The 15,998-nt window shown below is 46.0% G+C and overlaps 1 protein-coding gene across 1 annotated transcript in view; it reads right to left on the reverse strand.

Annotated features, from left to right (window-relative positions):
* The window catches only part of LOC141148157 (uncharacterized), an 86,501-nt gene that overhangs the window by 42,960 nt on the left and 27,543 nt on the right, over positions 1 to 15,998 (reverse strand). Inside the window, exon 7 of the mRNA XM_073635338.1 lies at positions 10,443 to 11,012. Coding sequence (XP_073491439.1) covers positions 10,443 to 11,012 — 570 coding nt within the window. The remainder of the gene's footprint in view (positions 1 to 10,442; positions 11,013 to 15,998) is intronic.

Here is a 15,998-nt window from a genome sequence, read left to right on the forward strand (position 1 = left end):
GTGACTCCTTCCCTAGCCCCACTATGTCCTCCTGAGGAGTCCCTCGAACTGTTTGACCACAGTGTTGGGTACATGCTCCAGGAGGATGCCCAGCGTTTGGAAGGCTCTGATGATGATACTGAGCTCGATGAAGGCAGTAACATGAGCACGGACAGAGGGGGTGCCCAAGAAGGACAGCAATCTGGCAGTCATGCTCCCCCTGCTGCAGCATACTGCCAGGTTTGCTCCAGTGATGAGGAGGGAGGGGATGATGAGGTCACTGACTCAATGTGGGTGCCTGATAGGAGAGAGGAGGAGGAGGAGGAGGCGGCACATCACCAACGAGGCAGGATGCCCTCCAGGGGCCAGCCTAAGGGCAGCACATTGACTGCATCACACCCCAAAGTCCACATGTGCAGGGCGCTGCAGTCTCTGGGCGTTATTCAAAAAGTTCTTTGGTGTGGGCCTTTTTTGAGACGAGTGCATCAGATCGCACCGCTGCTATTTGCAACATATGTCTCAAGCGTATCTCGCGTGGCCAAAACATCTCCCGCTTGGGTACCACATGCTTGACCAGACATATGTTGACCTGCCATGCAGTTCGTTGGCAAGCGTATCTAAAAGACCCACACCAAAGAACAAAGAGGACCTCTCCTTGCTCCTCATCAGCTGAGATTTCCAACCCCACTAGACCTTCAGTCCTCTCTGAGACCTGCACTGAGAGGAATGAAGGTGTAGAATTAGGTGTGTCACAGCCAAGTACTTGTGGGCAATCTGCTTTTGGTACACCGACGTCAGATTGTACCAGGCAAATTTCCCTGCCCCAGCTGCTGCACCGCTGAAAGAAGTTTGCTCCCAGCCATCCACATGCCCAGCGGTTGAATGCTAGCTTGGCAAAATTGCTAGCACTTCAACTGCTGCCTTTTCAGTTGGTAGACTCTGCCCCCTTCCGTGAGTTTGTGGAATGTGCGGTTCCTCAGTGGCAGGTGCCCAAATGCCACTTTTTCTCACGGAAGGCGATTCCGGCTCTCTACCGGCATGTGGAAGGCAATGTCCATGCCTCGCTGGACAGGGCGGTCAGTGGTAAGGTGCATATTACCGCTGACTCATGGTCCAGCAGGCATGGACAGGGACGTTACCTAAGTTTCACGGCGCATTGGGTAACTCTGCTGGCAGCTGGGAAGAATGCAGGACAAGGTGCAGTAGTGTTGGAGGTTGTTCCGCCACCACGCCTCCAAAATGCTAATGATTGTGACACACCTCTCTCCTCCACCCCCTCCTCTTCTTCTTCCTCCATGGAATCTTCCTGTGCTTTGTCCTCGGAACCAGCGGTGCTCCGTAGCCGTTCAAGGGGCTACGCAAGTACGCAGGCCAAAAGATGCCATGCGGTGCTTGAGCTGGTGTGCTTGGGGGACAGGAGCCACACTGGGGCAGAGGTTCTGTCAGCTCTGCAGGGGCAGGTTCAGAGGTGATTGACGCCACGCCAACTTAAGGCAGGAATGATGGTTTGCGACAATGGCACCAACCTCCTCTCTGCCCTCCGACAGGGACAAATGACCCATGTGCCCTGTTTGGCTCACGTCCTTAACTTGGTGGTGCAGCGGTTCTTGGGCAGGTACCCGGGCTTACAGGATGTTCTGAGGCAGGCCAGGAAAGTCTGTGTGCATTTCCGCCGGTCATATAATGCCAGTGCTCGGCTGACGGACCTCCAAAAGGAGTTTAACCTGCCCAAGAACCGCCTAATCTGTGACATGCCCACCAGGTGGAACTCAACGTTGGCCATGCTGCAGCGGCTGCATACGCAGCAGAGGGCCATCAATGAGTACCTGTGCGACTATGGCACCAGGACAGGGTATGGCTTGGTTTTTTTTCCCCACGCCAGTGGGCCATGATCAGGGATGCACTGTCCTGTCACCATTTGAGGAGGCCACGAGGATGGTGAGCAGTGACAGTGCATGCATCAGTGACACTTTCCCCCTTGTCCACCTGTTGGAGCACACGCTGCGTGGAATAATGGACAGGGCACTTGAGGCAGAACAGAGGCAGGAAGAGGAGGACTTCCTTACCTCTCAAGGCCCCCTTTATCCAGACAGTGTTCCTGCGTGCCCGCCTATCACACAGGAAGAGGAGGAGGAGGAGGAGGAGGAAGATTGTGTCAGTATGGAGGTGGAGCCTGGCACTCAGCATTAGCAGCAGTCTTTAAGGGATCAGTCCCAAGAAACACATGGACTTGTACGTGGCTGGGAGGAGGTGGCTGCGGACCATGTCGTCCTTAGTGACCCAGAGGACTCCGGACCGAATGCCTCAGCAAACCTACGCTGCATGGCCTCCCTGATCCTGCAAAGCCTGCGTAAGGATCCTCGTATTCGTGGTATTAAGGAGAAGGACCAATACTGGCTGGCAACCCTCCCTGATCCACGTTACAAGGGTAAGGTTGCGGACCTTATCTTGCCATCGCAGAGGGAGCAGAGGATGAAACATCTTCGGGAGGCCTTGCAGAAAGGTCTGTGCAACGCGTTCCCAGAGACTGGGAGGTCACAAACTCCTGTTTCTGGACAATGTATTGCTGAGGCTTCGGTCAGTCAAAGAAGGAGCGGTGGAGAAGGTGGCCGTCTGACCGATGCGTTCAGACAATTTTTTGGTCCGCAGCCCCAAGGTATGATCGGTTCCAGCAACCATCGCCAGCGTCTGTTTTACATGGTGCAGGAATACCTAGGGGCAAGATCAGACTTGGACACCTTTCCCACCGAAAATCCTCTGGGTTACTGGGTCTTGAGGATGGATCACTGGCCAGAGCTTGCACAGTATGCAATTGAGCTACTGGCCTGTCCTGCATCCAGCGTTCTTTCGGAACGCACATTCAGTGCTGCTGGAGGCGTGGTAACCGATCACAGGGTGCGTCTGTCCACCGACTCGGTCGATCGACTGACCTTCATAAAAATGAATCAGTCTTGGATCACCACCAGCTACCAAGCACCTGATGCTGATGTAACCGAATAATTTTTTTTGAAATCTCAGATCCCTTCAAAGACTGCCTATGCTGATGCTGAGTGACTATCCCTGAGTAATTATCCTCTTCCTCCTCAATCATCACGCTGATAGCTTGTAAGAACATTTTTGGTTCTGGGCGCCACCACCAGTGCCTAAGGCCCAATTTTTCTGCCCCTGTTTAACAGGGGCGTGTAATTAGAATTTTTGATGCAATACTTTGCAGCAGGGCTCGTTCCTGCATTCCAACTAGAGTGTCTGTGAGGGGTTGCAGTGTTGTGGCACCAGCACCAGTGCCTAAGGCCTAATTTTTCAGCTCCTGTTCAACAGGGGCATGTAATTACAATTCTTGATCTAATATTTCACAGCAGGGCCCTGTGAGGGCTTACAGTGTTGTGTATATAGAGCAGGACCCTACTTTCAAACATCTAACTTACAAACGACTCCTACTTGCAAACGGAAGGAGACAACAGGAAGTGAGATGAAATCTACCCCTAGGAAGGGAAATTCTCTCCTGTAAGAGTTAATATGGGAAAAACATTTCTCCTTTCCACTGATGCTTTCCAATCCTTGTTCCACAAAAAAACCCAAATTTTCAAAAAACATTTTTCATTGGGACAAAAAGTGAGGTGAAATCTTCTGAAGAGGAGGAAAGACAGCAAAACAAATGTCACAGGGGTGATAACCCTTCCCTATGTTTTCCAAAAAGCTTCAAAAAGATTTTTTGGCTGGAGCTAAACACGTTAAAAATGTACCCGTTCAAAATTACAAAGAGATTCTACTTAACAACAAACCTACAGTCCCTGTCTTGTTTGCACCGCCTGTATACTGCTGTTCAGAGTATATAGGGCCTGGTGGCCCCACACCTTTCCTTATTTTAATTTGGGTGTGGGGTTCCCCTTAATATCCATACAAGACCCAAAGGGCCTGGTAATGGACTGGGGGGTACCCATGCCGTTTGTCCCACTGATTTTCATCCATATTGCCAGGACCCGACATTACATTAAACCCGCAAGCAGTTTTAAATGAGATTTTTTTCTTTAAAAATGACATTTGGTGCAGGGACTGTTCTAAACACGGGAAACACGCGTCACTTTACAGGCATACTATAGACACCCCCCAGGTATGATATTTAAAGGAATATTTCACTTTTTTTTTTTTTACTTTAAGCATCATTAAAATCACTGCTCCCGAAAAAACGTCCGTTTTTAAAAGTTTTTTTTGCATTGATACATGTCCCCTGGGGTAGGACCCGGGTCCCCAAACCCTTTTTTAATACAATACCATGCAAATTAGCCTTTAAAATGAGCACTTTTGATTTCGAACGTTCGAGTCCCATAGACGTCAATGGGGTTCTAACGTTCGTGCAAATTTTCGGTCCGTTCGCAGGTTCTGGTGCGAACCGAACCGGGGGGTGTTCGGCTCATCCCTAGTGGGCACTGATGGGTGGCACTGATGGGCGGCACTGAAGAGCACTGATATGTGGCACTGATAGGCAACACTGATAGGTGACACTGATAGGCAACACTGAAAGGTGTCACTGATGGGCACTGCTTGGCAGCATTGATGGGCACTGATAGGTGGCACTGGTGGGCATTGATAGGTGGCATTGGTGGGCACTGATTTGCAGCACTAATATGCACTGGCAGGTGGCACTGGTGGGCACTGCTTAACAGCAGTGGCTCTCTGTATATGGGACCGATGTCCCTCTGACAGAAGCCGATAATCTGCTTTTTTTTCTCCTCATGCTGTCAGCGTAAGAGGAAAAAAAAGCTAATTGCAATCTTCTGTTTACATCACGTGATCAACTGTCATTGGCTGACAGCTGATCAAGTGGTAAGGGACTGAGTCTCATTGACTCACTGATCACAGAGCGCGCCACATACATGAACGCCCTCCTGGCAATTAAGGCCCACGCTGTAGTCATCTTTCGGCTATAGCGCAGGCAGGAGGTGGTTAAAGCCTACCAAGTCCTTAGTGTCATGCTTGTGCTTGCAGCGCTTGTTTCAAGATCCCTGCCTTGTTCCCGTACTTTGACTTTTGCCTTTGCCTGATCCCCACCCTGCCTGCTGGTTTGGATTTCCCTGTTATCAGCCTCGGTTTGAACTTTGGATTACTTTCTGAGCTCTGCCTTCCTTTTGACCACTGATCTGAACACGATTACCCTTTGAGCGTTGCCTACTTTGAACCTGGACTGCCATTGGACCAGTCTGTCTGTCTGCCAACCTCAAGTATCTATTTGCTGTGATTAGCCCGCACCCGCCCTGGCAAGGTAGCCAGGCACTATAGCATTGTGTATAATACCTGGAAGCAACCGACTACCAGTAGGCCTGCTTGCTTTATGGGAAAGGGGGCTGCTATAGGTGAAGAACACAGGGTCAGCTATAGTGCCTGACCACCTGTGTTCAGTGTCACTTACAACTCCATCTCCTCTACTCCTCTTTATCTCTCTGTTGGGGTACCCCAATGCTCCATCCTTGGGCCCCTCCTATTCTAGCTCTACACCTCTAGACTGGGCCATTTGATAACCTCCCATGGCTTCCAATACCACCTCTATGCCGATGACACCCAGATCTATCTCTTCACTCCTCAACTCACCCCCACTATCTCCTCATGGATCTCAAACTTGCTGGATGACATATCGATATGGATGTCACACCACTTCCTCAAACTCAATCTTTCTAAAACTGAGATTGTTATATTTTCTCTTTCCCGGTCCCCCACCATGACTTTACCATTCAGATCAACAGCACAACCATTGGTCCCTCCACACATGCCAGGGTCCTGGGTGTAATCCTTGAATCTGACCTCTCCTTCAGCCCCCACATCTAATCACTGGCTAAATCCTGCCGCCTTAACCTCCGCAACATCTCCAGAATTCCACCTTTCCTGACTAATGACACCACAAAGCACCTTATTCACTCCTTGATTATTTCCCGCCTTGACTACAGCAACTCTCTCCTTAATGGTCTACCCTTACGTAGGCTCCTCCTCCCTCCAGTCTCTTATGAATGCTGCTGCTAGACTAATACACCTCACTAATTGATCCGTGACTGCTGCCCCTCTCCGCCAATGCCTTCACTCGTTTCCCTTCCCCCACCGTATAAGATTCAAAATGCTAACCATAACATACAAGGCCATCCACAACATCACCCCCATCTACATCACCAACCTCATCTGCAGAGATCTCCCAAATCGCCCCCATCCGCTCCTCCTAGGACCTCCTGCTCTCTAGCTCCCTTGTTACCTCCTCCCATGCTCGCCTTCAGGACTTCTCCACAGAGCCTCTCCCATCCTCTGCAATTCCCTGCCTCGGTATATCTGATCAGCCCCTACCCTGTCCACCTTTAGGAGATCCCTGAAAACTCACTTATTCAGGGAAGCCTACCCCACACCCACCTAACAACTGTCCCCGAGTCACCTCCATCAAATCATTCCTCACATCTATTACCTTTTGTACCACCTCCCTCTCCCTTTAGAATGTAAGCTCTACAAGCCAAACCCTCCTGTCTCTTCTGTATTGAACTGTTCTGTAATTGTGTTGTCCCCCCTCTACATTGTAAATTGCTGCGTAAACTGTTGGAGTGTTGGAGCTATATAAATCGTGAATATTAATAATAATAATTTACAGAGATGATTACATCACTTCCTTCAGATGGTAGAACCATCATTGTCTCCCCCCTCTAAAGCTTGGAATAACTGCATATGGATAATGCAAATGGTAACACAGATTAGCAAGCATGGAAACTAGACATTCGTTTCGTTCCGAATTAGTTTTTCGACGAAATTCAACAAATTTGTTAATTCAGAATTAAACCCGTTTTAGCTAATTTTTCCAAAAATGTGAAAATCCAAAAATTTGGAAATTCGGAAATGCGAGAATTCGAAAATCCAAAAATCAAAAATTCGGAAATTCGAAGATACCGAAATTCGAAAATCGGAAAAAAAGGCAAATTCGGAAATTCGAAAATAAGAACGAAATTCAAAAAATTCTAAAGAACGAAAACCCAAAAATTTGAAAGTCTGAAATAATAACTAACCAATAATAAGTATTGTGATAAAAAGTGTAGCTGCGCTGACCCTAAAAAGTGATATATATACATTACCACCTGAACAATTTTATTTGTGATTCATGAAAAAAATTACTAATAAATTCATTCATCAAAACTCAAAATAATGAGAAATAAAAAAATGTCTAGAATGAAAATTGATGTGTTAACAATAGTCCCAATAGTCCTCTTCACAAACTTCTTATCCGAATCCCACGTGCACAAATTCACATCCGTGACTTGAGTTGAATTGATTTGGAATATCAGCGAGAAATTTTGATAGGTATTACTTTTTAAAATACCCTTTGACCCTGTTGTTCTGAGGTCTTTTGTTTATTATTTACTTGCATTTATTAGTGCATCCGGGTATATCCCTCCTGGGGTATTCTATTATACATCTATTCCCAGTTATTGTTTCCATCCTCCTTCATGTAATAGATGTTATTTTTTATAATATCTAATTTTAATATCTGATTTTATGTATTTCCTCAATTTATCAACCTATTTGATTTTTGCCAGTAGTCTATATGGCGGATTTGGCTTTTTGGTCTTCCTGTGACTATGCCTGAGTTTCCGGTCCGCGATTCACATCGAGGCTTGGTTAGCTCTGGCCCTATAAATACGTGGTACGTCAGCGCATCTACTGTTCCCTAGACAATGTCATTTGTTGACGAAACGTACGTTGGGAGGGGTTGACGTGCTGAAGTTACCGCGTACCAGAGTCTTGTTTGGACAGGTGTTTGCTGTTTAGCCGGCCGGCTTCCTTTGCTGTTGTTTTTAAAGCCTTTTGTAAGTGCAATATTTATCCTTATTTTTAATAATTTTCCTGATGGTATAACGTTATGGCGAGCCTTTCCTTTTTGGGTTCTATATGACGGTATGTCGGAGGCCTTTGGCCCGAGAAAGTTAGTGGATCATTCCTACCATCTGACGTACGCTGAATTTCCCTGAGACATCCGCTCTGTCCATAAGACCAGCCTGACACTCGGAGTTACCTGCCTGCCTTAGGATAAAGGCCCCGACCGGGTTAAGGTCACAAGCTTCCTTTGCTTGCTGTTTTGTAAGCCTTCATTTTTCATGGTGGTCACCTTTTGGATGCGGTGGTGGATTCATCACGGATTCACTTTTCATCCTAATTGAACTTTATTTTTTGCACATTTTTTGAATATTGTTGTGTTTATTTTTATTCTAATATTTAAATTAGATCATACCCCTAGGGGTGAAGGTCATTCACGGTATAGAGTGTGTTTCACTTAACACCCTAACATTTATGCTCACTAATATATTTATTATTAATGTTCACTCATAATAATAATTTAGCACTGCTATTTTTTCTTTGAATTAAATTGAATTTGTGCACGTGGGATAAAAAGTTTGTGAAGAGGACTATTGAGACTTTTGGGACTTTTTTCATTCTAGACATTTTTTTATTTCTCATTATTTTGAGTTTTGATGAATGAATTTATTAGTAATTTTTTTTCATGAATCATAGATAAAATTGTTTACGTGGTAAGGTATATATCACTTTTTAGGGTCAGCGCAGCTACACTTTTTATCACAATACTACCTTCCTCACAGCATTGGTGGGGGATTTATAACTGCAGCAGATCTGATATTTAAAGATACAGTCACGTATTATATATATATATAATTTTTTTTTTGCGCCAGTGACACACTTCCTTAACCACTTCAATACCGGGCACTTTCGCCCCCCTCCTTCCCAGACCAATTTTCAGCTTTCAGCGCTCTCACAATTTCAATGACAATTGCGCGGTCATACAATGTTGTACCCAAATGAAATTTTTATCATTTTGTTCACACAAATAGAGCTTTCTTTTGGTGGTATTTATTCATTACTCCGTTTTTTATTTTTTGCGATATAAGCGAAAAAAAGAGCGGAAATTTGGAAAAAAAACAATATTTTCTTCTTTCTATTTTAATAAAAATCCAATAAAATTGAATTTTGTCATAAATTTAAGCCAAAATGTATTCTGCTACATGTTTTTGTTAAAAAAAATCCCGTTAAGTGTATAATAATTGGTTCGTGTGATCACGGACACATGTGCGCAAATGATAATGTACAGATGTGCACAGGTGATCACGGACATATGTGTGCAGATAATCATTGGGACATGTGATTTTACTGGGACATATGTGGGGGACAGGTGTTTTTACTATGTGGGGACATGTGTTTTGGGGACATGTGTTTTGGGGACATGTATTTTGGGGACATGTGTTTTGGGGACGTGTGTTGGGGACATTGTGTGTTTACTTTGTGTTTTCTTTACATTGTCAGGACACTAGACTGGTGATCAGTGAGTAAAAAGCTGTAAAAAACAGCTCATACTCACTGATCACCAGCCGGCTGCAGCGATCCGCTCTCCTCTCCTCACTGACAACTTCCGTGTGAGGAGAGGAGAGCAGATTGCCTAGCTACCGGCTCTGTGTTTACATCACATGACGGCTGTGATTCGACATGGCCGTCATGTGATCAGGAGGGCCAATCACAGAGCCCTCCTACCGATCGGAGATGCGCCGTGTCCGGGTGACACGAGCGCATCGGGATCACGCCGCTGAGCGGGCACGCGCGCGCGCGATCCCGCTCCTTCTGAGGGACGTTCCTGAACGTCCACTCAGAAGGAGAGATAGCCCACCCAGCCGTTTATGTGCAGTGGCCAGGTGGGAAGTGGTTAATAGTAACTATTACTAACTATTAAATTATAGGTATTGGAATTTCCTTTCAGATTTGTCTGTTAGTGAATGTAACGAATACGAATTTATCTGAAGTTACAAATTATCCAAAATAAGGAATGCCGTATCTAAACGAATGGAATAGAACGTAACAAATTAATAATAATAAATAATAATAAAAACAATAACTTTTTTATTATTATTATTTATTACTATTAATTTTTGTTCAATTTGTTTGGATGCGACATTCGTTATTTCGGATAATCGGATAATCCGTAACTTCGGATAAATTCGTATTCGTTACGTTCACTAGCAGCCAAATTTAAAAGGAAAATCCAATACCTATAATTTTATAGTTATTATTAGTTAGTTAGTTATTATTTCGGATTTTCACATGTTCGGACTTTCATTCTTATTTTCGGATTTTCGTTCTTTCAGATTTTCGGTTTTTCTTATTTTCTGAATTTCCAAATTTGAATTTCGATCATAACGAATGACCCGAAAAATGAAAAATAAATAAATAAATGCAACGAAAACAAACACATTTTTGGCAGTGCACATGCCTAATGGAAACATGCACAATTGTGCACTTGCAATTATGGAGTGTTGGCATAAAAAATAAATACTTTACTTTAGTTCTGCTGTAATGACTGGTGGATCTTGAAGGTTAGACAGACATGGTGGACTCCGAGGTGAAAACACATTTAAATATTTGCTTGGATAATGAGCACTCACCGAAGAAATTTGACATATCCTTGAGCTCTGTGTCATACAAGGAATCTTCTACGTTGGTAATGTTGAGTCTTCCATGCTTTAGTGTGTGATACAGAATGGCGAATCGGCATGTTTGCAGTCCTGAACCGAACGTTTTATAATCATTAGTTATGCAGACTGCTTTGATGTCACACCATGTCATGTGCTCATCTTCCTTCAGACTGTCAGAAAGCCATTTGTAACTACTCTCTGATGACCTCGAGAAGATGCAGATCTGGTATGGAGGAGGTGGTAATTGACCTTTCGTGCTAAATATGGGATCAGTGGTATCCTGTGCACGTTCCCCTTTACTATTATTTATAGTGTGACCATTCTCATTATCATATTCTTTTGGATCAGGTATTTGTCCTATGGAATTGATATTCTTACTAAACCATAATGTCTTGGATCTCTTGAACTGTGGTTCTGTAATGTCGCTTTTCTGAAATGAAGTCTGAGGGCCAAGGAAGTCTGACCAGGAAGATGAAAAGTCCGAGGTGGACCCTTGGTCTGGTGTTTTTCTGTTCTCACGACCGTTGTATTTGGCTTGACCTGAATAAAAAGAAAGAAGAAAGATGGGAAATTCTGTCTGTCTAGCTATCTAGCTACCGTTTAATTCTCCTTTTCTCCTTCAAAAGTCGTGACATCCTTGCTCAGTTTAACTAGTGCAGTTGAATAAGTTGAATTGGTGGCGCACCATTGTAAAGCTGCTTAAACCATTTTATTCCATCACCGCCCCAAATGAAGACAGCACGTCAACACAAAACATGGAGTAGCTGTTGTTATATTGGTGTGTGGACTTCATTAAGAGCGGTGATGGAATAAAATAGTTTAAGCAGCTTTATAGTGGTGGTGTCCAGTCAATTGGTGTATGGCTGTGGCAAGCCATGGTGAGCACCTACTGTGGAGATCGGATGGTGCGGGCAGTTGTCTCGTCTGGAGCGGTGTGGTTCTTCCATTGGACAACTGGTGCAGTTACCTGAAAAGTGTTTTTTTTATTCCAAACAGTCACATGCCACTTGAGATAAGGCTTTCAGTGTGGATAGCACTGTGTAATATGAGGAGTGAGATGTAATAAGTGAAATTTACCCCATTAAAAAAAACACTAATGCACTGTACACACGACCCGTTTTACCGTCGGAATAAACTCTGAAGGTTTTTCCGAAGGAGTTCCGATGGTATTCTGCTCAAGCAGTCTTGCCTACACACGGTCACACCAAATTCCGACCGTCAAGAACACAGTAACGTACAACACGTACGACGGGACTAGAAAACAGGAGTTCAATAGCCAGTAGCCAATATCTTCCATCTCGTACTTGCTTCAGAGCATGCGTCATTTTTGGTACGTCGGAACAGCATACAGATGAGCAGTTTTTCCGATAGTAATTTGTTCCATCGGAAAAATATAGAACATGTTCTCTATCTAAGTCCGTCTGAATTTTCGACTGAAGAAGTCCGATGGGGCATATGGGGCATACACACGGTCAGAATATACGATGAAAAGCTCCCATTGGACATTTTCTGTCGAAAATTCCGCTCCTGTGTACGCGGCATTACAACCATTAGGTTGGAAAGGGCAAGGCCCACAGCTTTATTAAATTCCAACACGTAACATGTGAACACATTTAACCAGTGCCAGTCACAGTTGTAATGTGAGCACTCAATTCCAAAAGGGGGTAGTGGGGCCTGTCCTTACCATAAGTGCTGGACAGACAGCCTACTTCCAATTTCTTCATCAATGGCATAGCCCATTACAGGAACTTTAAATGCTGGCGAGGTCAAGAAACCGCAGCTAGCTGTGACATACCATAACTGAGGAAAAAAGGGGGTGGGAGGGTGGGCAGCTCTTCCATCCACTTCTTCCGAAAGACCTAAAATGCCCTGGGGCACACGTTCCCTGAGCTCAGGCCCATACCATCCCCCGTGTTGCCACTAATCATCACTAGGGATGAGCCGAACACCCCCCGGTTTGGTTCGCACCAGAACCTGCGAACGGACCGAAAGTTCGCACGAACGTTAGAACCCCATTGACGTCTATGGGACTCGAACGTTCGAAATCAAACGTGCTCATTTTAAAGGCTAATTTGCAAGGTATTGTCCTAAAAAGGGTTTGGGGTCCTACCCCAGGGGACATGTATCAATGCAAAAAAAACTTTTAAAAACGGCCGTTTTTTCGGGAGCAGTGATTTTAATGATGCTTAAAGTAAAAAAAAAAAAAGTGAAATATTCCTTTAAATATCGTACCTGGGGGGTGTCTATAGTATGCCTGTAAAGTGACGCGTGTTTCCCATGTTTAGAACAGTCCCTGCACCAAATGTCATTTTTAAAGGAAAAAATCTCATTTAAAACTGCTTGCGGGTTTAATGTAATGTCGAGTCCTGGCAATATGGATGAAAATCAGTGAGACAAACGGCATGGGTACCCCCCAGTCCATTACCAGGCCCTTTGGGTCTTGTATGGATATTAAGGGGAACCCCGCACCCAAATTAAAATAAGGAAAGGTGTGGGGCAACCAGGCCCTATATACTCTGAACAGCAGTATACAGGCGGTGCAAACAAGACAGGGACTGTAGGTTTGTTGTTAAGTAGAATCTGTTTGTCATTTTGAACGGGTACATTTTTAACGTGTTTCGTTCCAGCCAAAATATCTTTTTTAAGCTTTTTGGAAAACATAGGGAAGGGTTATCATCCCTGTGACATTTGTTTTGCTGTCTTTCCTCCTCTTTAGAAGATTTCACCTCACTTTTTGTCCCAATGACAAATGTTTTTTGAGAATTTGGGGTTTATTGTGGAACAAGGATTGGAAAGCATCAGTGGAAAGGAGAAATGTTTTTCCCATATTAACTCTTACAGGAGAGAATTTCCCTTCCTAGGGGTAGATTTCATCTCACTTCCTGTTGTCTCCTTCTGTTTGCAAGTAGGAGTCATTTGTAAGTTAGATGTTTGAAAGTAGGGGCCTGCCCTATATACTCAGCAGAAATTTGGGCCTTAGGTGTTGTTGTGGCCACAACAACGTAAGCCCTCACAGGGCCCTGCTGTGAAATATTAGATCAAGAATTGTAATTACATGCCCCTGTTGAACAGGGGCAGAAAAACTGGGCCTTTGGTGGTCGTGGTGGTGGTGGTGGTGCTGGTGCCACAACGCTGTAAGTCCTCACTCGCTCTTGGTGGGTGCAGAAATGGGCCCTGCTGTGAAATATTAGATCAAGAATTGTAATTACATGCCCCTGTTGAACAGGGGCAGAAAAATTGGGCCTGTGGTGGTGGTGGTGCTGGTGCCACAACACTGCAACCCCTCACAGACACTTTAGTTGGAACGCAGGAACGAGCCCTGCTGCAAAGTATTGCATCAAAAATTGTAATTACACGCCCCTGTTAAACAGGGGCAGAAAAATTGGGCCTTAGGCACTGGTGATGGTGCCACAACACTGCAACCCCTCACAGACACTCTAGTTGGAACGCAGGAACGAGCCCTGCTGCAAAGTATTGCATCAAAAATTGTAATTACACACCCCTGTGAAAAAGGGGCAGAAAAATTGTGCCTTAGGCACTGGTGGTGGCGCCCAGAACCAAAAATGTTCTTACAAGCTATCAGCGTGATGATTGAGGAGGAAGAGGATAATTACTCAGGGATAGTCACTCAGCATCAGCATAGGCAGTCTTTGAAGGGATCTGAGATTTCAAAAAAAATTATTCGGTTACATCAGCATCAGGTGCTTGGTAGCTGGTGGTGATCCAAGACTGATTCATTTTTATGAAGGTCAGTCGATCGACCGAGTCGGTGGACAGACGCACCCTGTGATCGGTTACCACGCCTCCAGCAGCACTGAATGTGCGTTCCGAAAGAACGCTGGATGCAGGACAGGCCAGTAGCTCAATTGCATACTGTGCAAGCTCTGGCCAGTGATCCATCCTCAAGACCCAGTAACCCAGAGGATTTTCGGTGGGTAAGGTGTCCAAGTCTGATCTTGCCCCTAGGTATTCCTGCACCATGTAAAACAGACGCTGGCGATGGTTGCTGGAACCGATCATACCTTGGGGCTGCGGACCAAAAAATTGTCTGAACGCATCGGTCAGACGGCCACCTTCTTCACCGCTCCTTCTTTGACTGACCGAAGCCTCAGCAACACGTTGTCCAGAAACAGGAGTTTGTAACCTCCCAGTCTCTGGGAACGCGTTGCACAGACCTTTCTGCAAGGCCTCCCGAAGATGTTTCATTCTCTGCTCCCTCTGCGATGGCAAGATAAGGTCCGCAACCTTACCCTTGTAACGTGGATCAAGGAGGGTTGCCAGCCAGTATTGGTCCTTCTCCTTGATACCACGAATACGAGGATCCTTACGCAGGCTTTGCAGGATCAGGGAGGCCATGCAGCGTAGGTTTGCTGAGGCATTCGGTCCGGAGTCCTCTGGGTCACTAAGGACGACATGGTCCGCAGCCACCTCCTCCCAGCCACGTACAAGTCCATGTGTTTCTTGGGACTGATCCCTTAAAGACTGCTGCTGATGCTGAGTGCCAGGCTCCACCTCCATACTGACACAATCTTCCTCCTCCTCCTCCTCCTCCTCGTCCTCTTCCTGTGTGATCGGCGGGCACGCAGGAACACTGTCTGGATAAAGGGGGCATTGAGAGCTAAGGAAGTCCTCCTCTTCCTGCCTCTGTTCTGCCTCAAGTGCCCTGTCCATTATTCCATGCAGCGTGTGCTCCAACAGGTGGACAAGGGGGACAGTGTCACTGATGCATGCACTGTCACTGCTCACCATCCTCGTGGCCTCCTCAAATGGTGACAGGACAGTGCATGCATCCCTGATCATGGCCCACTGGCGTGGGGAAAAAAAACAAGCTCCCCTGACCCTGTCCTGGTGCCATAGTCGCACAGGTACTCATTGATGGCCCTCTGCTGCGTGTGCAGCCGCTGCAGCATGGCCAACGTTGAGTTCCACCTGGTGGGCATGTCACAGATTAGGCGGTTCTTGGGCAGGTTAAACTCGTTTTGGAGGTCCGTCAGCCGAGCACTGGCATTATATGACCAGCGGAAATGCACACAGACTTTCCTGGCCTGCCTCAGGACATCCTGTAAGCCCGGGTACCTGCCCAAGAACCGCTGCACCACCAAGTTAAGGACGTGAGCCAAACAGGGCACATGGGTCATTTGTCCCTGTCGGAGGGCAGAGAGGAGGTTGGTGCCATTGTCGCAAAACACCATTCCTGCCTTAAGTTGGCGTGGCGTCAACCACCTCTGAACCTGCCCCTGCAGAGCTGACAGAACCTCTGCCCCAGTGTGGCTCCTGTCCCCCAAGCACACCAGCTCAAGCACCGCATGGCATCTTTTGGCCTGCGTACTTGTGTAGCCCCTTGAACGGCTACGGAGCACCGCTGGTTCCAAGGACAAAGCACAGGAAGAGGCCATGGAGGAAGAAGAAGAGGAGGGGGTGGAGGAGAGAGGTGTGTCACAATCATTAGCATTTTGGAGGCGTGGTGGCAGAACAACCTCCAACACTACTGCACCTTGTCCTGCATCCTTCCCAGCTGCCAGCAGA

The sequence above is a fragment of the Aquarana catesbeiana genome, linkage group LG06 (genome assembly GCF_042186555.1).
Source record: "Aquarana catesbeiana isolate 2022-GZ linkage group LG06, ASM4218655v1, whole genome shotgun sequence".
In the NCBI taxonomy this organism is placed as follows: domain Eukaryota; kingdom Metazoa; phylum Chordata; class Amphibia; order Anura; family Ranidae; genus Aquarana; species Aquarana catesbeiana.